Source organism: Myotis yumanensis, unplaced genomic scaffold (assembly GCF_028538775.1).
Source record: "Myotis yumanensis isolate MYYU_CA2020_CCGP unplaced genomic scaffold, mMyoYum1.0.hap1 SCAF_5, whole genome shotgun sequence".
In the NCBI taxonomy this organism is placed as follows: domain Eukaryota; kingdom Metazoa; phylum Chordata; class Mammalia; order Chiroptera; family Vespertilionidae; genus Myotis; species Myotis yumanensis.
In genome coordinates, this window is record NW_027223756.1 from 24,526,416 (window position 1) to 24,547,941 (window position 21,526).

Sequence of the window (21,526 nt, forward strand, 5' to 3'; positions counted from 1 at the left end):
CTAGGGCTAAGTGTTCCTTTTTTAATTTATTATAATTCTTGTATGTTTAATGTATAAATGTGTGTGTTTAAAAGTACACATATTAAACAAAAATTAATGTAATAATTGTGAGATATATTTAATAGGTGGAACTTAACAATTTTGTTTTTAAAATTTGATATAATTCTTAGTTGGAAAATAGAGTAGAAAAGTAAATAATTGATTCATAGGAATTCTCATTCATAGAGACAGAACTCTCAAAAATTACCTTTTCCTTTCTCCTTCTGTAGGTAGACTGGCGTCGTTCCTTCATCACCACTGATGTTAATCCTTACTATGATTCGTTTGTCAGGTGGCAGTTTTTAACATTAAGAGAAAGAAACAGAATTAAATTTGGAAAACGGTGAGTTTGTTGTCCCTCAGTATAAAAAAGCAAAAATCATATAATTCTTGCATTGTAATTCAGTGCCCCATAGCCCACTTTTCTCTATTACCTTTGTTTTTTTCTGTTTTCTTTCTTTTTGTTCTCTTGTGTCCTTTGGTTTGTTTTTGTCTTGCCAGTTTCTTAATTTCTCTGAGCTGCTTACTGTTTATGACAACTAGAACCAGGGAGAATGGGAGTGTTGGCTTTTATGACCTCACAAAAGATTCTGTTCAGTATTCCCAGCCAAACAGAAAAATAAATAATTGCATTTTAGTTTATTCTTTTGTTCTATAAATTGTTTAGGATTCTTCCTTGATTATGTGAGTTAATTAAAAGCTATTTGCATTTCATAAGTGAATTTAAATGTTTAATATTTTTTTGATGAAGGCAGAGATCTTTCATTAAATAACTAGATTGACAATAGAACTACCATAAAAGCATAATTAATAGATGTGGATATTTGCTCAGTTAGAAGTTTTAGAAGAAATATTGTTGGAGCAACACTAAATATTTAGGCTAAAACTTGTATATTATAGCAATATTTGTCACTTATTTTTTAGGTATACCATTTATTCTCCAAAAGATGGACAGCCTTGTATGGATCATGACAGACAAACTGGAGAGGTACTTATTTGTGATAATTCTTCATATGGTCATAGATTTTAAGAAATAGATCAGAAACCTAAAAAGTAACTTTATTCCAGTGCTGAGGTCTATAGTTGTGATACTCTGGGGGCTGTGAAGAGTGAGGCAGAATGTCATTCTAGGTTCCTGGATCTTGTCTAGGACCTTGCTACTCCAAGAGTGGTCCTGGACCAGCTGCGTCAGCTTGTGATAGAAAAGGAATTTTGAGCCTCACCCCAAAATTGCTAAATTACAAACTCTGGGGATGGGCCCAGGAATCTGTCTTTTAACAGACTCTCAGTGTGAGTCATATGCATGCGAATGTTTGAGAAGCACTGCCTGGAGAATGCTCTGCTCTGAAACAAGGGCGTGGGGAAAGGTAATGAGATACGTGGCTGACCGATGTACACAGGTTCCATTTACACTTGCTTTGGCTGTGTGCCTACTTGCTTATATGACGTCAGTTCACCCTACATGCCTGTAGGACACATTAGTGACATTATTTTTTGTAATACTTGAGTGAAGCAAGGGTAAGTGGTTGGTCTAAAGCTTTGGCATAGTAAGCCAACAATGCCAGGATCCGAACTTAGGAATCCCAATTCGTGTGTCACTGTTTGTTACCACTTTTGAACACATTTGTAGTCTGGTGCAGCGGTCGCCAACCTTTCGGACCTCGCGGAACAATGGTTAGCGAACGCTGGTCTGGTGACTACTTTTCAAAATCAGCCTTTAATTATGATGTTAATCCAAGTCTTTTCCCCCCTCCATTTTTGTTTTATTTGTTTAGGGTGTTGGACCTCAGGAATATACTTTAATCAAGTTGAAAGTGCTTGAGCCGTACCCATCCAAATTGAGGTAGGTTTGCCAAACAGTTATTGTTTCAGCTTTTTGAATATCAGATACTTGTGATAAAATCCACAACTTTTTTTTTTCTTTAATGTATCTTTTTTTTTTTTTTTAGTGGCCTGAAAGGGAAAAATATCTTTTTGGTAGCTGCTACTCTCAGACCTGAGACCATGTTTGGACAGACAAACTGTTGGGTTCGCCCTGATATGAAGTACATTGGGTTTGAGACAAAGAATGGTGATATATTCATTTGCACCCAAAGAGCTGCCAGGAATATGTCATTCCAGGGCTTTACCAAAGACAGTGGCGTGGTGCCTGTGGTTAAGGAATTAATGGGAGAGGTAAGTTGGGTAGCAGACTGTTTATTTTAGTGCATGAATTTAGAGGTAAAATTTCAACAGTGAAGCATGAGAAAAAAATATTAAACAAGACTTTTTAATTGAGGCATACATATCATCAAATAAAGAAATGGTGTGTATTTTTTTGGTGCATTTTCATATGTGTATACACTCATGTAAGGATTGCCCAAATTGAAATATAAAACATTCCAGTTTTCCAGAAGGTTCTCTTATGTCCATTTCACAGTCAGTACTTACTCCCTTCCTGCAAAGGTATTCCTGTCTGGCTGTACTACAGTATAGTTAACCACTCTCTGTAATAGATATTTGGATTGTTTCCTGTATTTTTCTGTTCCAAGCAGTGTTTATATTTCATTAGTACCTGATGCTGGAATTCTGTCTGAAGAGTTTTTGGGAGCAGTATTAATAACACAAACTTTTAACTGTCTCTAATACAACTTCTTTCCATGTTAATTTGAGCAGATTCTGGAGTGAGGAAAATGGGTGGTATAAATTAAAAAATAGCTTTCAACCTTCATCACTGTAAATTCTGTAAAAGCAGCTTATCTCTATGAATAGAGTGGGATGGGTGGGAACTGTATGGAATTGAAAAGTTCATTCCTTAGCTAAACAAGCAGCTACAAGCCGTTTATTGTGTATGGGTCCAATCTTGTTGGATTTTCTGATTTTAAAAAAAAGAGAAACTAGATATATCTTTTTAATTCAATTTGTCTTCCCATTATCATTTAAAATGGATATACAGTATTCTAGCTTTGTGAAGTCTTATATTTTATTAAATAATTTTTCTATTATATAAAGTTTTATTTGTTCCCAGGTTAACACAGCACTGGGCAGACTTCTCAGAGAAAAACAATTTTTTTTTTTAACTTTGAGGTAAATTCATAGGATTGGATCGCTGGGTCTTGTGTGAACATTTTTGTGGCTCCTGCTATGGATTCCTATGTCGCTTTCCTCAAGGAGTGCAATGTCAAAAGCACTGTGTCAGTGTACTAATTTCCTTACAACCTTAATCGGTATTTATAGTTATTTTTGGTCTAGTTGGTAAAAAAAGAATGAGTTTTGTTTTATTTCATATATTTTTGATTACTGGCTTCTTGGGCTTAAAATAGCATTGTTTTCAATTTTATTGGTTAAGTTTCTTCACCTTTTATGCTGATCTTTTTCTTACACAGGAAATTCTTGGAGCATCACTTTCTGCACCTTTAACATCTTACAAGGTGATCTATGTTCTCCCAATGCTCACCATTAAGGAGGATAAAGGTAAAGAGTTTATTTCTTTATAGAAATACTATGGTAATCACATCTGGCTGTATTAATCAGTTCCACACTTTGTTTTATCAGGCACTGGTGTGGTCACAAGTGTTCCTTCTGACTCCCCCGATGATTTTTCTGCCCTCAGAGACTTGAAGAAAAAGCAGGTGAGTATCTGAGTTTCACATTCTTGTTCCCCCTTCTTCATCTAATTGGTTAGGTACCGCTGAACTTCTCTATGAGATTAGGCTAAAAAGCTATTGCATGTCACTTTGAACTGCAATCTCTAATCTATTTCCTGATGTTTATATATTTTCCTGTGGTTTGAATATTGAATATAATGTATCATAATATATTTCTTTAAAGACTTTATTTTTTTAGAGCAGTTTTAGGTTTACAACAAAAGTGTGAGGAAGATACGTAGATTTTTCCTTATACCTCCTACCCCAGCACATGCTTAGCCTCCCCATTATCAACATCACTCACCAGAAAGGTACTTTTTTTACCAAGATGAACCACATCATAGTCACCCAAAGACCATAGTGTACCTTAGGGTTTAATCTTGGTGCTGTACATTCTGGGGGTTTGGACAAATGTATACAATAATTATATATATCCTTCATTATCATACAGAACATCTTCACTCCTTAAAAGTTCTCTGTACTTTTTCTATTCATCTCTCTCCCTCCTAGAGCCAAGTTGCCTAGTTTGAATCTCAGTTCTGTCACTTGCTGGGTAACTGGCAGATCTTGGGCAAATTAGTGCCTTAATTTTGTTATCTGTAAAACGGGGAAAATAATGCCTACTTCTTTAGTTTATTTTGAGTTTTAAAGTAGTTAATTTGTAAGTACTATATAAGTTCTGGCTTTTATTACCATCCAAAATGTGTAAGCTGCTTAAAAGACATATAACCAATTCTTGGTTATCGAGAAAAATGACAGTAAAGGTAAAACAAATTCTCATTTGTGTTCTTAAATACCTTCATTTTAGCTATGTATGATGTCACATGGGTACCAGACTTATCAGGGTGGTCACTTCATAACACATAACTGTCTAACCACTCCACTACATTGTATACCTGGAACTAATATAATATTGCATGTCAACCATAATTGAAAGAAAAACCTTTTTAAAGTTCACTTTAAGCTCAAGCAACTAGTAACTTAGTTGAATATTTGCTCTCTCTAAACTAGTCTTCTTTCTATGGAAACATGGTAAGTCACATTAACATATGCACAGTTAAGGAAAAAGAGGTTTGTTCACATCTGTTTTGCTCACCTGGCATTTAGTAGTCATTAACAAGTAAGTTAATGAACTGAATAAAACTGCTTTTTAAAAATTTGAACTTGTTAATTTAAAGAGCAAAAGAAGGGAACATGTATTATATGTGCAATAAACCTTTGGACTAGGAAGAGGGGACTGTGGGGAGGAGGATGGGAACATCTGTAATACGGTCAACATTAAAAAAAAAGGAGTGGGAAAAGGAGACATCCTTGCATTTACCTAATATTAGTGGGAAAGCTTCGAGTTTCTCATCATTATGATGGTAACTTGTAGGTTTTTTAGTGTTTTTTTTTAATTTTTTAAAATATATTTTTATTGATTTCAGAGAGGAAGGAAGGAGGAGAGAGAGATGGAAACATCAATGATGAGAGAGAATCATTGATTGGCTGCCTCCTGTGTGCCCTACATTGGCAATGGAGCCTGCAACCCAGGCATGTGCCCTGACCAGGAATTGAACTGTGACCTCCTGGTTCATAGGTCAACGCTCAACTACTGAGCCTCGCCAGTTGGGCAGTTGTAGGTTTTATAGTCTTTATGAAGCTGAGCAAGCACCTCTTTATTCTAGTTTACTGAGAGTTTTTATCATGAACGGGTGCTGGGTTTTGTCAAATGCTTTTTTTTTCCATTTGTTGATATGATCATATGAAATTTTCTTTTTTAATTGGTTGATGTGGTGGATTTCATTAAACTTTTGAAAAGTTTTCTGATAGTCAATTTTCATTGCAACCTAGAATACGAGCCCATTTATGTGGGGTGTGTGTGTCAGTTTTTGCTTTTGGCTATACAGTTTCATAATTTAAGCTATTCATTATAACTTAAACTGTTGAGTTTTTAAAAGTCATAGATCCCTTCTTGAGATATGTGGTAAAGATAAAAACATTGCTCTGTATGGAAAGGAGAAGAAATAATAGCTCAAAAAAAGTTTAGATGTTTCTTTTCTCAATTATTATACTAATAAAGTATTGATCATTAATGTTAACTTTAACATTTTTTTGTAGGCTTTACGAGCAAAGTATGGAATTAGAGATGACATGGTCTTGCCATTTGAGCCGGTGAGTACATAGATTATTCTGTATATTCATATCCATATCTTTATCAGAGAAAAAGAAAGAGCTAACTTTTTTTTGTAACAAAATTAATTATTGGATATGGAAATAAGGGGGTTTACTTGAGAGTTTATTTTAACTTGATGTCTGCTGTGGCAGGTAAAAGTGAAAGAAAAACTAACTAAGTATTAGCACCTGAAATTCAGGAACAAACAAATGGCTTTTTAGCATCACCAATTTTATAGTAGCTTATTTTGCTAGTTTGGCCAATGCCTAGGCTTCTGAGGACAACATTTTGCCATATTACTCATAAATGTTTATGTTTTCACATTAGTGCTTGCAGAAGAAAAAACATTTAAGGTACTAGCAAGTAACTTTCATGACAAATCCAGAAGACTTATTAGAAAACAAAACAAGACCCTCCAAAAATTCAGTTGTTTTCACAATTCTGCTAATTTCAGTATTAATTATTTACTAGTAGTTAATTGGATGGCAGTGGAGGGATGAGGGCTGGGGAAGGTGTACATGTAAGGGAGGGACAGTGGGGTTGCTGCACAGAATTTGTGGAGAGGAGGAGGACAAATTCATATCTCGATCTTTGTTAGTCACTGTGTGATCACTGACCATGGAGGCAAAAGGACTGTGCCCCATAGGGCTGTTTTGTGTTCACTCAGGATGAGTAGGTTCCTGACATTCTTGTTTTTGCAGGTGCCAGTCATTGAAATCCCAGGTTTTGGAAATCTTTCTGCTGTGACCATTTGTGATGAGTTGAAAGTTCAGAGCCAGAATGACCGAGAAAAACTTGCAGAAGCAAAGGAGAAATTATATCTAAAAGGGTTTTATGATGGTGTAAGTAATAATTTTTTATTGTTTTATTTGATTTACTGCATGCCCTGTGATTTTCTTCTTAATCATTTAAAAAATATGTAGGAAAATTCAATATAGTTTCAGCCATATACTGACCTATGACAGGTTAATATAGATTGATAAAGAGAGTCTTCTATTTTAACCCTTTTTAAATCTTCTTTTGTGGGGGAATAATAGTATTTACAGAAATTACATTTTTGTGTCCTGTATGAATCTCTTAAGGAATTAGTTCTTGAGAAGCTATTTAAAGTTTGTTCATATTATTATGCACTGAGCTCCAAAGGCTTATTGCATGGATAATACATGTTCCCTTCTTTGGCTCTTTAAATTAAGAAGTTTATATTAAAAACAAACAAACAATTTTAATCAGTTTGTTAACTTACTTGTTAATGACTACTAAATGCCAGGTGAACACAGCAGAATGAATGAACCTCTTTTTCCTTAACTGTGCATATGTTAATGTGATTTACTGCAATTCTATGGAAAGAAGACGAGGTTAGAGAAAGTGAATATTCAGCTAAGTTGTTAGTTGCTTGAGCTTAAAATGAAGATTTTAAAAGGTTTTTCTTTCAATTACGGTTGACATGCAATATTATATTAGTTCAGGTGTACAATATAGTGGTTAGACAGTTATATGTTATGAAATGACCACCCTGATAAGTCTGGTACCCATGTGACACCATACATAGCTAAAATGAAAATATTTAAGGACATAAATGAGAATTTGTTTTACCTTTAATGTCATTTTTCTAGATAACCAAGAATTGGTTATATGTCTTTTAAGCAACTTACACATTTTGAGTGGTAATAAAAGCCAGCACTTATATAGTACTTACAAATTAACTTCTCTAAATCTCAAAATAACCTCATGAAGTAAGCACCATTTTCCCCATTTTACAGATAAGAAAATTGAGGCACTAAGACATTAAGTAATTTGCCCAAGATCAGCCAGTTACCCAGCAAGTGACAGAACTGAGATTCAAACTAGGCAGCTTGGCTCTAGAACTGTGCTCTTAACCACTGCATCGTAATGATGAAGAAGTATCACTTCATAACGAAGAATTAAATAGATACGAAGCATTTTGGTAATGTTAGAGGATTGGAAGGCCAAAAAAGAACCTGTGTCTTTCACTCAGAAACTGTTTGAGAGAGACACAGGAGTCAGGTAGAGGGAAGTCAGTTTCAGTTGGAAAGGGGATGGTGGCTTAGAGCTGTGACAGCAACGGCAAACTAATATTTTACCCTAGAATTGACTTTCCCCACTAAGTAAAAGGCAGAGCTGAAAAATAGTAGGCCTTCCTCGTAGCTCAGTTTATCACGTGGCTAGGCAAAGGAGAAAGCTGGTTGGCAACAGGCGGGTTTGGAAAGAGAAGCCTAAGTGGTGCTGAGCTGAATATGCTCAGTTCCTTCTTGCAAAGCCTTGAGGAATGAGGTGAGCTCGTGTAGTTGAGTTCTCTCCACACAGACACCTGAGAAGTGGAAAGGAAGTGAGGGTTTCTTCCTAATCAGGCTCATGACAGCTATCCTAATTATACTAAAGAAAATAAATGTGTTATACATATTAGTTGTCCCAACTACGCCAAAGTAAAAAGTTATGGCTGAAAATGTGATAAATTTCACCCTAATATCTTGGGTTGGTGGGTGGAAGTAAATTTAGTTAGGAAAAAGTTTGGTTGAGGGGGGAAGGAACTCAGAGCAAATTTTAATTATTTTCTATGTGTTTCTTTCTTCACTCTCATCCTTTTAGGTAATGTTGGTGGATGGATTTAAAGGACAGAAGGTCCAAGATGTAAAGAAGACTATTCAGAAAAAGATGATTGACACTGTATGTGAAGGGCTATCCTCTCAAAGCTGTTTTAGAAGCAATATTTTAGTTAAAAGACAGACTTTACAGTGTGAATTAGCGGGGAGTCTGAAGTAGAACCTTGAGCTTTATTAAAAATAGTGTATTGTTTTGTGGCAGAATATAGGAGACCTATTTAGCAGTTCATTTAAGTTGAACTTCCCACCTGTACCGTTGACGAATAGTGTTCTAAAGTTGGTACGTGCAAAGCGCATGCAGAGAACTTCAATATGCTCCTGGTGGTGGCCATTTGAGATACCAGCAGTTACAGTTCTCTTTCTGTGGTGCTTTACTTATCACTTTCATCCTTCCCCGCATCTTCATTTTTGTTGTAACTTTTTTCTATTGAGCTACTTAACTACTTGTTAAATTAAAATTTTATTTTTGACAGTTATATGTACTCATGATACAAAGAGAGAGTTGTCTGTAAGGCTTATTAAAATAGAAAAGTCAATTTTCTCTTTATCCTTCCACATTCTCTTAAATTACTCTTTGTTGGAGGGGCTCACTTTCAACTGTTTTAGTTTATTTTAGTATTGACCTTCATCTCTTGTAGATCTCAAATCTAAATGTAGTATAATTTTCTGATTTTATTTTTTAGTTTTAGGCATCAGCCATTGACTTTATACTATTGAAGATCAAGATTTACTTCTTCCTGCCTTGTGGCTTCCTCTCTAATCTCACCACATTCATGTACACTTCTCCATCCCCCATCATCCTGGTATAGGTATATTATAATTTATGTTAGAGCCATAGTCAGTGTTTACATTTTTGAGACATGGCTGATCTATAATGTATACAATGAGAACTTTTCTTCCCTAGCTTTTGCGTTTCCCTGGAGTTAATAGTCTCTTTAAAAAGATTTTCCTCACTTTTAAGTACTTCTCAATACACCATCCCAGTCTCTGTCCCGTCTGTTGATTTCTCCTCTCAGTACTCTCAAACTCATCAGTGTGCTCCTGGTTTCATCTTAGAGACTCTCCCAGAGCCTTCTGGCCTGTTTTAGTCGGTACTGGTTGCTTGTACTGATGCACCGATGTCCTGAGGTGTTCCTCCACCATTACTAAAACTCTCCTTTGCTTCTCTTGAGTTGGATGCCCTGTGTCCTTGATTCCCTGACTGCTTCTTTCTTATTAACTCTGATTTTAGTGAAGCTTTGCCTCTAGTAGCTTTCCTGAGAAAAGTGTATGGAAGGTAAATTTTTACAACCTTTTGTGTCTCAGATATCTTTATCCTATCCTCATTTGCCCTTCTTTACCTGGGAATAGAATTTTGGATTAGAAATAATTTTTCCTTAAAAATTAGGGCCATTAAACACGGTGTTCTGGTTCAGTGATGCCTTTGAGAAGTCCAAAAGCATTCTGGGAATAACTCTTAAAAGTCTTAGTCCTCCTTTATTCGGCCTCACGTTTCCTCTTTCAGAACTACCTTGTGCTACCAATTCCTGAGTTTTTTGTGAACGGGGTTGCTTATTAGCTTTCTCTAATGTTGGCTTAGAATTCGGCCAGTTTTCTTCAACCTGCTAATACAGTTAGCACTCATCCTGCTTTTCAGTTTCCAGAATTTGGTGGCCATTGTTTCTTCAGTTTTTCTCGTCTTTGTAGGTTTGTGCCATTAAAAAAAATAAACACCTCTTTGTTGTCCTTTTATTGGAATTTTAGAGGCAGCAGAGTTAAACATGTTTTTTCTTCACTATCTTTAAACAAAAATCCCAGCTATTGAAGTTCAGCATGAGGAATTGCATTTAAGAACACAGAGCAATAAATCATTAAATGGATAATAATGCTGAATATTATTTTTAAAAATTATCCTAGCTTAAAAAGTTTGGGACCATAATGCATTAAGAGATACTTATATTTGGTAAAAAATAAAATTCATGGTCAGTTTTCTAGTGGGAATTTTTCATGACACTATAAGTCTTTAGGAACAGTATTTTCTATTTTTAATTTTTGGGCATCTATTGTTTTTTAAAGTTTCATATATTTAATTCTCTGTTTTCTTTACATTATTATAATAAAGATAAAAAGATGTCATAGGCAGCCTAATCTCCAAACTATAGACTTCAAAACAATAATACTTCTTTGATTTTGCCACTGAAGAAATATATCCTACCAGGGAAGGTGATCCATTTGACAAAGATGCACACCTTTTCAAAAGCACGTGTTGTGTGCATGAGTTTGGCTTAATGGCAGGTCCATCCCCCTGGTTCTCTCGTGGTGCCCCATGTCATAGCATACCGGCTTTGAACCACTGCCTGGCCGTTGCCTGTAGCATGCAGGCACTGAAGCAGGTTACATAGTGGAAAAAACAGAACAAAACAAAAATACAAAAGCAAGTGTATAGAAAAGAAGGCAGATAACTTTACCCTGGGAAGAAAGAAGATATAATGAAAATGCATTTTTTTAAAAAAAGTTGTTTTATCCTTGAGGAATAGAGATTGACTTGACATGATATCTGATATATTTTTATTTACTTTCATTTAGGGGGATGCATTTATTTACATGGAACCAGAGAAACAAGTTATGTCCAGGTCTTCGGATGAATGCGTCGTGGCCCTGTGTGACCAGTGGTTAGTCTCTTGTAGCAAGAAATTTCCTCCAGTCACTCTCCTTCCCCTTTAGACTTTTACTTTTTTCTAATTAATGTGTGTACTCCCAGGTACTTGGATTATGGAGAAGAGAACTGGAAAAAGCAGACATCCCAGTGCTTGAAGAACCTGGAAACGTAAGATGGGAGACAGTGATGAGGGAAGGGAAAGGAGATGAGAAGCATGGAAGACAGTGAAGGGGAAGGGAGACACTGTGTATTTTACTCTCCAGATTCGGCGAGGAGACCAGGAGGAATTTTGAAGCTACCTTAGGCTGGCTACAAGAGCATGCTTGCTCAAGAACTTATGGTTTAGGTAAGCAAAATTCAGATTTTTCTGTTTGAATGACTTTGGCAAATTAACAATTTTTGCTAATTCCCTCTTTTCTAGTGTTTTTCTGAATTGGAAGTGAGAGCTTTTGGTTAGAGCCACTAACCCAGTTTGCTCTTTATTTACCACTAGAGGCCCAGTGCACAAAATTTGTGCATGGGGGGGATAAGCGGGGGGCATCCCTCAGCCCAGCCTGCACCCTCTCACAATCCGGGACCCCTCGGACATCCCTCTTGCAATCTGGGACTGCTGGCTCCTAACCGCTTGCCTGCCTGCCTGCCTGATTGCCCCTAACCACTCTGCCTACCTGCCTGATTGCCCCTAACCCCTCTGCCTGCCTGCCTCATCACCCCTAACTGCTTGCCTGCCTGCCTGATTGTCCTAACCGTTCACCTGCCTGCCTGATCGCCCCTGACCGCTCTTCTGCCTGCCTGCCTGATTGCCCCTAACCACTCTGCCTGCCTGCCTGATCACCACTAACTGCTTGCCTGCCTGCCTGATTGTCCTAACCGCTCACCTGCCTGCCTGATCACCCCTGACCGCTTCTGCCTTGGCCCCCGTCACTGCAGCTTCGTCCAGAGGATGTCCGGAATGATGTCTGGAAGGTCGTTCGGCTGTCTGGTCTAATTAGCATATTACGCTTGTATTATTATAGATTTTATTTTTATTAATTTTCTGAGTAAATTTAAGAACTTCCTTTATAAGCAGCTTTATAAGTCCTGTAGAACTCTTCTTAAAATGTGGATTTATAGATGAAGTGTCTCTTAGGTCCCTCATGCATTAATTTTCTTTTTATCTTGCAGGTACCCGTCTGCCTTGGGATGAGCAGTGGCTGATTGAATCACTCTCTGATTCCACTATTTACATGGCATTTTACACAGTGGCACACCTGTTGCAGGGGGGTGACTTGCGTGGACAGGCAGAGTCTCCACTGGGCATCAGGTTGGTAAATGGATAAGGGAAAGAAATCTAGTTTGTCAGCAAAATATACCATCTTTTGATTTAAGTATTGAAGGTTCTTTTTTAATATTTAGTTTTCATGAGAATTCATTTAACCACCCTAGTCAGTGTGGGCCACTTGGTTGAACATCATCCTGTGCACCGAAAGGTCACTGGTTCAATTCCGGTCAGGACACATACCCAGGTTGGAGGTGTGTGTGGGAGGCAACCTATCGATGTTTCTCTCTCACATCAATGTTTCTTTTTCTTTCCCATCTCCCTTCCACTCTTTAAAAAAGTCAAAGCCATATTTTTTTAAAAAAGGAATTCATTTAGCAGAATTTTGCTATGCTGTTTTGTTATTTTGCTATTGAACTGAGAAAAAGTAATCAATAGCCCCTCCTCTTTTTTATTATTATCCATCCTTCATTTTTATGGGAGTCTGTTGTACTCATTTGTTCCTTTTAACTACATTAAGAGATTCCTAATTCATGGTTAGATTGAAATACTGATTCTTTCTAAAAAATTACATATGTTTTGTTGTTGTTTGTTTGTTCTATTTTAAATACAGACCACAGCAGATGACCAAGGAAGTTTGGGATTATGTTTTCTTCAAGGAAGCTCCATTTCCTAAGACTCAGATTCCAAAGGAAAAATTAGATCAGCTAAAGCATGAGTTTGAGTTCTGGTATCCTGTGGATCTTAGAGTCTCTGGCAAGGACCTTGTTCCAAATCATCTTTCATATTATCTTTATAATCATGTGGCTATGTGGCCAGAACAAAGGTGAGTGCTAAAAAGGATGTGGGCTAAATTTATTGCTTATTGACAAGAGTGTCTTATGGCTCCAAATATGTAAGAAGTTATTATGCAGGGTATAGATTTGCCAAGTAAATTAGCATCATATATCTATACTTATTTATATTTTAATTTATACAAAGATGCAATGTTGTAGACACTATTTCTGACTTGTGTTTTTATATAGCCCCTGCCTGTGTTTTTTAAGTACGTACATAGTAATTCACTGTATGCTTGTACCATAGTTTTATAACCAGTCCTTTGCTAATGGACACTTTCATTATTTTCATTTGTTTCCGGTTACAGACAGGGCTTAGTAAATATCCTTGTACATTTATGTTAGCAAGCTTTTATTAACCTTTTAGCATTTATCTCAAAATTTTAAGCCTAAACCACAATCTTTAAGTTTTATTTTCTCTCTTTAAACATTTACCTATAAAGTGACAAATGGCCTGTAGCTGTGAGAGCAAATGGACATCTTCTCCTCAACTCTGAGAAGGTAAGGCTCATTGAGAGTTAAAAATTCTGCAGAAAGCTATTCTGATTTAGAAAGTTGCACTTTTTAAAATTAAAGAAATAAAGAATATGAAAATCATATGCTTAAAAGTCTTACATTTAAAATGTTTAGGACTACCATCACAAATTAAAGTTTTATCTTTAAAATTGTGTGTGTAGCCCTGGCTGGTGTGGTTCAGTTGGTTGGGTGTCGTCCTGTGCATTAAAAGGTTGCTGGTTCAAGTCCCAGTCAGGGCACATGCCCAGGTTGCGGGCTCGATCTCTGGTAGGGGTCCTTTAAGAGGCAGCCTATCAATGTGTTGCTCTCACATCGATGTGTCTCTCTCCCTCTCTCTTCTTTTCTCTCTAAAAATCAATAAAAAATATTTAAAAAGTCAAAGGTGTAGAGTAAATAGTATTAATTGAGGGGAGGGAACCTACCTATTAGAACACTTGTGCAGTATTTCCTAGTATTTTCACAAAAGGTAACATGAATTGTGACTGGAGCAGAGAGAGAAACAGAGACAGAGATAGTAACTGTAAAGACCTAGAGTATCTTTCTCATTTAAGTTGAAAAAATAGCCTGGTGGTTTTTGTATTTTGTTTTATGCTGTGACTGGCCATTAAATTAGAATGTTAGAATTTTGGAGTTTGTTATAACATGACATTTTCTTTGGTTTCAACATTGTATTGTATACCGTACTGATTTTATTGGTACATGATATTTTATTGCCATGTAGTGGAACGTTGATATAATAATCACCTCTCTTTGATATCAACAAAGTTATGATTACGACATAAGAAATTTAAAATAAAGATTGCTCAGTTGGGCACATTGCTCCTTAGATGTGCTGCCCTCAGGCAGAGCACAATTTGAACAGCCAGTTATCATGACCCTAATCACAGGAAGTTCCTAAAACCCTATTAACTCTGGCCTCATGAGCTAGTCCGTTTATTTTTGAAGGACTAGTTAATATAGAGCTCTTCTCTATATCACCTGAAGTGTTCCAGAGTTACAGTGGAATAATTCCATGTGCATAAAGTAATAGTAGAGTCTATTGGAAAGAGCAATGGACTGAGCTTCAGCCTGGAGATCCTGTCCTAGCTCTCACTCACCAGCTGAATGGCCCATAGAAGTCACTATTGACTGGACTTCAGTCCTCACCTCTGTAAAATTAGTTGAGGGTATCTTTTTCTTCTGCCTTTCTAATCCTTTTCGTCTTTATCTGATTGTGGCCAACCCATTTAACTTGATTGGTTGGGTCTGTTTCACTTTATGTATAGTCCTGATAATGCTTACTTACTGGCTCTCTATTCCAGATGTCAAAATCCACAGGCAACTTTCTCACTTTGACCCAAGCCATTGACAAATTTTCAGCCGATGGTGAGTATACTTTTTTTATCATTGCTGTTGCATAGGATTCGATTCTCCTCAGATTACACAAGGCAATTTAATCTTATTGCTTTTCTCTTTTGCTCTTACCAATACTTTAAAAATATTCATGGTTTCTTTGTATACAAGCGCCGTAATGTTTAAAACATAAGAATTGCTGAGACACAACAATATTGAAATGAGGCAAATTAACAACCCTCCATGGCCTCTAATTGTTCAGGTGAAAGGAAGAGTGGCATATCTCTCACTTTAAACCAAAAGCTAGAAATGGTTAAGCTCCATGAGCAAAGCATGTTGAAAGCTGAGATGGGCTGAGAGCTAGAGCTCTTTCCTCACTTAGCCAAGTTGTGAAAGGAAAAGTTATTGAAGGAAATTAAAAGTACTCCTCCAGTGAACACAGTAATAATAAGAAAGCAAAACAGCTTTATTGCTGATATGAAAGTTTTAGTGGTCTGGATAGAAGCTCAAACCAGCTACAACATTCCCTTAAGCCAAAGCCTAATCCAGGTAAGACCCAAACTCTTTTTAGTTCTGTGAAACCTGAGAGAGGTGAGGAAGCTGCAGAAGAAAAGCATGAAGTTAACAGGGGTGGTTCATGAGGTTTAAAGAAAGAAACTGTCTCCATAACACAGTTCATAGTTTCCTCACTCTTTCAGCAGCCACATGCTTTCCATTGCAAGGATGTCCTATACTTTATTTAATAGGCTCTTATTGATGGCTTTTTTTCCAGTATTTTAGAATGGAAGATTTTGGTTGGAAAGTAAAATTTTGTTAATAGAAAACTTGGCAGGAAGAATCTACTCTGAGGACTAGGAATTAAATATACGTATATTTGTACACAGGAAGCACCAATGTGTGTTTTCATGCATTAAAATATCATAATATTTTGCTATCTCTAAATGAGGCTGAGATGTTGATAGGATATCTATCCCCAGTTTATTAAATTTTTCCTTTGCCTCATTGAAGACCACTTTATCTCATTAACTCAACATGCCTGAGAAGAAAAGCATATTGATGCTAAATGTATGCAAATTAATACAGATGGTGCAAATATTTTAACAGCATCTACTTTTGGTGATTTTTGTTTTGCTGTTGATCCATGGCAGTCCTTTAAAGCTTTGGCTATTTCTTAATTTATGTGCAGGTTTCATAGTGTACCCAGCTGGATGCATAATTGATATTAAGGAACCACAGTTTAAAATCAGCGATTGTTGTTTTTTTCCCTTCGTCCAGGGATGCGCTTGGCTCTGGCTGATGCGGGTGACACTGTGGAAGATGCTAACTTTGTGGAAGCCATGGCAGATGCAGGTATTCTCCGTCTGTACACCTGGGTGGAGTGGGTGAAAGAAATGGTTGCCAACTGGGACAGCCTACGAAGTGGTCCAGCCAGCACCTTCAATGATAAAGTTTTTGCCAGGTAACCTATGGGTTCCAGCCACTTTGTGCTTTAGAGTTGCTTAGTCCTGGTGCATTTTTTAGTTTTAAGTTTTCTTTTTCCATCCTAAAATAAATTTAGATGATAATATAGCTACTATTCATTGAAAGCTTACTTGTGCCAGGTACAATGCTAATTACTTTGAATCCATTATCTGATTTTAGCCTCACAGCAACCTTATATAATAAAGATATTTTTAGCTCTATTTTATAAAGAAATTAAAGCTTAGAAAAATTATTTCACTAAATGCCTTAAAGCTAGTCATTTCAGACTTGGGATATGAATTTGCTTCTATCTTTTTCCAAAGCCCATTCTCATAACCATTTTATCATGCTCTCTTGCATCAAAGTAGGGCAGATGGTTCAAGGAAAAGTAGGTGAAAAGAAATGGAGAAATATTATTTTCGTTTTCCCTTCAAAAGACATTTATCAACCTCTGTGTCTCAGGGATCATCCCAAGTACTGGTCTTACAAAGATGGGTAAGACTCGGTCCTTCTTGTTGTCTAGCAAGAGAGAAAAACACTTGTCCCTCCAATTAGAAGTGTAGTAATAGGGATTGAGGGAATTCACATGGAGTGTGCATTCTGGGTTTCTTGAAAAACAAACAGGATTTTTGCAAGGAAAAGAGAAAGCCCTGGAAAGAGTATGGTATATGTTTGAAGTACAGTATGTGGAGGGCAGAAGTAGGAGATGAACCAAGTTGGGCCAGATTAGGCCATATTATGAAAGGCCTGCAGTAGCATGAGAAAGTTGTTCCTAAATATCCAATGTCAGTTGTTTAGAATGCAACAGTTAAACTTGACTACAAGTTTAGGTAAGCTATTTTCATATTCATTTTGGGCTTCATAACTAAGTTATCATTAAGAAATTTTTATTTAAAAACATTTTATTTAAGAATATGTTTTTATTGCCGAAACCGGTTTGGCTCAGTGGATAGAGCATCAGCCTGCGGACTGAAAGGTCCCAGGTTCGATTCCGGTCAAGGGCATGTACCTGGGTTGCGGGCACGTCCCCAGTGGGAGATGTGCAGGAGGCAGCTGATCCGATGTTTCTCTCTCACCGATGTTTCTGGCTCTCTATCTCTCTCCCTTCCTCTCTGTAAAAAATCAATAAAATATATTTAAAAAAAAAAAAAAAAAAAAAAAAAAAAGAATATGTTTTTATTGATTTTTTTTAGAGAGACAGGAAGGAAGAGGGATAAAGAGATAGAAACATCAATGAGTGAACATTGATCGGCTGCCTCCTACACAACCCCACTGGGGAATGAGCCTGTAATCTGGGCATGTACCTTGGCCAGGAATCAAACCATGATCTCCTGGTTCATGGGTCAACATTCAACCACTGAGCCACACTAGCCAGGTATCAAGGAATCCTATATAATAAAAGCCTAATATGCAAATAGACCGAATGGCAGAATGACCGGCGGGACAACTGGTCGCTATGACACGCACCGACCACCACGGGGCAGATGCTCAACGCAATAGCTGCCCCCAACCCCTAGGCCCCAGGCCAGCCAAGATGGGTGCCAGCAGGGTCTCCTGATCGCCCTGCTGGTCGCCCCACACATCAGCCCTTATCACCGGCCAGGCCTAGGGACCCTACCTGTGCACAAATTTTGTGCACTGGGCCTCTAGTTTTTAGATAAGAGCATGGTTAACAGTGTTTTCATAAGCAGGAGCTCTAAGCAATGTTAGGTGACAATACGTTCTTAAAGGTGCATCTTATATAATAAAAGCCTAATATGCTAAGTGTCCAGTCGTCTGTTCAATTAATCAAAGCGTAATATGCTAATGATATGCTAAGGCCACTCAACCGCTTGCTATGATGTGCACTGACCACTAGGGGGCAGACAGTCAACCGGTTGACCAGTTGCTATGATGGGCACTGACCAACAGGGGGCAGACGCCCTGACCAGTAGGTTACCTTGCTGTTGGGGTCCTGCAGATCAGGACTGAGCAAGATGGGCTGGAGCCCTCCCCGGCTGGCCAAACTCCCGCATCCCTCCCCAGCCTCTATCGTGTACCGGTGGGGTCCCTTGGCCTGGCCTGCACCCTCTCGCATTCAGCCCAACGGTGGAATGACTGGTTGCTATGACGTGCCCTGATCACCAGGGGGCGGACGCTCAACGCAGGAGCTGCCCCCTGGTGGTCAGTGCGCTCCCCCAGGGGGAGCACTGCTCAGCCAGAAGCCAGGCTCACGGACTGTGAGAGGGTACAGGCCAGGCTGAGGGACCCTCCACCCCCGCCCCCTGAGTGCACGAATTTCGTGCACTGGGCCTCTAGTATACAGATAATAGAGAGGGATAATAGGCAGTCTTTAAGGAAGATGAAAATGGTCTTGTGGTAGAGCAGTTTTAAATGTTTCGGGCTTTGTTCTCATTTTACTGTTTATGAGTATAAGCAGCAGTTTTTGATTCCTAGCTATACTTGCCTTCACACCCAGTAACCGTTTTTTCCTATTCAATAGTGAAATGAATGCAGGAATTATAAAAACAGATCAAAACTATGAAAAGATGATGTTTAAAGAAGCTTTGAAAACAGGGTTTTTTGAGTTGCAGGTAGGCTGTTCATTTTTTTAATAGCTGTAAAATATGTCAGTGTCTATATTATGTGTTTTCCCCTTTTTCTCTCCTGCTCTATCATAACAACTCATCTAAAATGGGGACTGGAAATTTTGTTAATAAATTTAAAAATTCTTCAATAAATTGTGATTATAACTAGTTTTCTTTGGTATTTTTTCTGTTGTGTTCATTTAACATAAGTAATTCTGTTTCTATTGAGCTATGAGCATTAATAAAGAGATTAAATTTAAAAATCAATAATTCTTTCCAGAAAAACATTTCTAAGTTGATAAAAAATAAAGGCATTAAAAAGTAAAAGAAAAATAAAGGCATAATTGTAACTGCTTTTAGTTTGAAAATCAGTATTTTCTGAGTTTTTCCACAAGGTGTCAGTATTTCCTCAAGTTTGGCAGTTCAAGTGCTTAAAGTGAAAATGTAGCTTTACTCAAAATCAGTTGTGTTAAATATCACATTGGGATTTCTGTAACTTGGTTTTCATAGATGTTGTTAAAAAAGGGTAAGTGCTGAGCTTAGCAGTGTGCCAAAGGTATAGCCTTTTTTGATACTTAATATCTTTTCTATATGCCGAGCATTTGCCCTTAGTATACAGTTTAAATTGCTCAGCTTTAATGTCTGTTACAAAATGTCTTTTCAAAAACTTTTTCTTCAGACTCATAAAATTGCAGTATCCTTTGGACAAGGATTGATATACATTTACTTGCAAATTTTTAAAGTAATACCTTTACAAAAATTCATTATGGAATTTTAAAAGACTAAAACTTAAAAATGCGTAACTAAGTTATCATTAAGAAATTTTTATTAAAAAATTATTTAAAAATATTTTTATTAATTTTTTTTTTTTTTTTTAGAGAGACAGGAAGGAAGAGGGATAGAGAGATAGAAACATCAATGAGAGAACATTGATCGGCTGTTAAGAGAGCTACTGATTTTTTTCTCTTTATTTTTATTCTAAAGAAGTATGGGGAGAGAAATGGTAAATAATTTCCAATTTTCTAGGCCGCGAAAGATAAGTACCGTGAACTGGCCATTGAAGGGATGCACAGAGACCTCGTGTTCCGATTCATTGAAGTTCAGACGCTTCTCTTGGCTCCATTCTGTCCACATTTGTGTGAGCACATCTGGACACTCCTGGGAAAGGTATCTTTATGCATTTAAGATGTTGTGGCCGGTTTTGGTTTTTGTCTCATTAAATAAATGTTGGGGTAATGTTGTTAGTTAAGAGAAAAATGCTAAAAATGAATATTTTAAGAATAATGCTACATTCATCATCATAATTATTACAACAGGTTCACTGAAGCTGCCTCCTGTTTAGACAACATCATGTGCGTGCCTTTGTTTATATGCACAGTGTATATATTTTATAAACATTGACTATATGCTTGTGGCTTCTCACCTAATTCCTGTTAGGAAATGTTGTAATACATTTAAATATATTCAGGTATATATTTAAATGCATGTCTAACTAATATTGCCTTTCCAACTGTTTGTTAAAGAGGTGAAAATATTGAGAAAGATATAAATGTTATGAACTGCTTATAAACAAAGATAGGAGTGTATATTTGCATAAATATTCTTGCTTTATATAAAATTCCTGGCATATATATAGGGCTGCATATTCAGGGATATTATATTAGCATTTTTACTGTGAAGATAAATTCAATTATTTCTCCCTGGCTTGCAGATAAACAGATTGGCTGGTTTAATAACTCCTTTCCAACCTTATTAGCCAGGCTCTTTTGCATTTTTCACTGCACAAACAATACAAAAATGTGCTTATGGTGTATATACCACACAGCCATACTTTCAGTACTGGATGTATTAATAGGATAAAAACTGAGAGTGTGCATGATTTATATAATAATGATTAAATTGAGGCAAATTAGCATTACATAATTTTCTTTGAAAGTGAGCATATGTGTGTGGGTATTAACATGCTCGTACAAATGGATGCTAATTAAGAATGTAGAGTAAGACTTCACAGCTTGAATTCGGGAACATTAGGTCAGGGGCCGTGGAAGTGTGCTGGGTGGAGTCAGGGTTTGAACTTTGAGCACACCATTGCAGATGGTAGCTTTGGTATGAAATCGTAATCAAGAATCATAAAATAGTCGTATTGTCTAACCTCCCTGAGCCTTTCTGTTTTTACTTAAAAGCCTGACTCGATTATGCGTGCTTCATGGCCTGTCGTGGGTCCTGTGGATGACGTCCTGATACGTTCCTCGCAGTATCTCATGGAGGTCGCACATGACCTTAGACTGCGACTGAAGAATTACATGATGCCAGCTAAAGGGAAGGTGACGTCTTTTTTTTTTTTTTTTTTAAGGTCATTCCTGAGAAGTTACTGGTCAATTAATATTTAACAGTAATGAAAATTAAGGCAACTTTCATTAAAGTGTGTAGGGCTGTCTTCATTGCTAATGCAGTTCTGCATTATATGTCTTTTTTAA

The 21,526-nt window shown here is 37.1% G+C and overlaps 1 protein-coding gene and 1 non-coding gene across 2 annotated transcripts in view; both read left to right on the top strand.

Moving 5' to 3' along the window:
* Positions 1–21,526, top strand: part of LARS1 (leucyl-tRNA synthetase 1) — a 46,993-nt gene that overhangs the window by 17,748 nt on the left and 7,719 nt on the right. Inside the window, exons 7-26 of the mRNA XM_070414201.1 lie at positions 270–382; positions 964–1,027; positions 1,815–1,882; positions 1,989–2,214; positions 3,405–3,492; positions 3,574–3,650; positions 5,766–5,819; positions 6,522–6,662; positions 8,428–8,505; positions 11,007–11,092; positions 11,182–11,247; positions 11,343–11,425; positions 12,244–12,382; positions 12,951–13,163; positions 13,617–13,674; positions 14,991–15,054; positions 16,297–16,480; positions 18,965–19,055; positions 20,076–20,216; positions 21,233–21,373. Of these exons, the coding sequence (XP_070270302.1) occupies positions 270–382; positions 964–1,027; positions 1,815–1,882; positions 1,989–2,214; positions 3,405–3,492; positions 3,574–3,650; positions 5,766–5,819; positions 6,522–6,662; positions 8,428–8,505; positions 11,007–11,092; positions 11,182–11,247; positions 11,343–11,425; positions 12,244–12,382; positions 12,951–13,163; positions 13,617–13,674; positions 14,991–15,054; positions 16,297–16,480; positions 18,965–19,055; positions 20,076–20,216; positions 21,233–21,373 (2,175 nt within the window). The remainder of the gene's footprint in view (positions 1–269; positions 383–963; positions 1,028–1,814; positions 1,883–1,988; positions 2,215–3,404; positions 3,493–3,573; positions 3,651–5,765; positions 5,820–6,521; positions 6,663–8,427; positions 8,506–11,006; positions 11,093–11,181; positions 11,248–11,342; positions 11,426–12,243; positions 12,383–12,950; positions 13,164–13,616; positions 13,675–14,990; positions 15,055–16,296; positions 16,481–18,964; positions 19,056–20,075; positions 20,217–21,232; positions 21,374–21,526) is intronic.
* LOC139011911 (small nucleolar RNA SNORA42/SNORA80 family) lies at positions 10,693–10,824 on the top strand. Its single transcript, XR_011471721.1, has one exon. It is a non-coding gene; the product is annotated as a small nucleolar RNA SNORA42/SNORA80 family (small nucleolar RNA).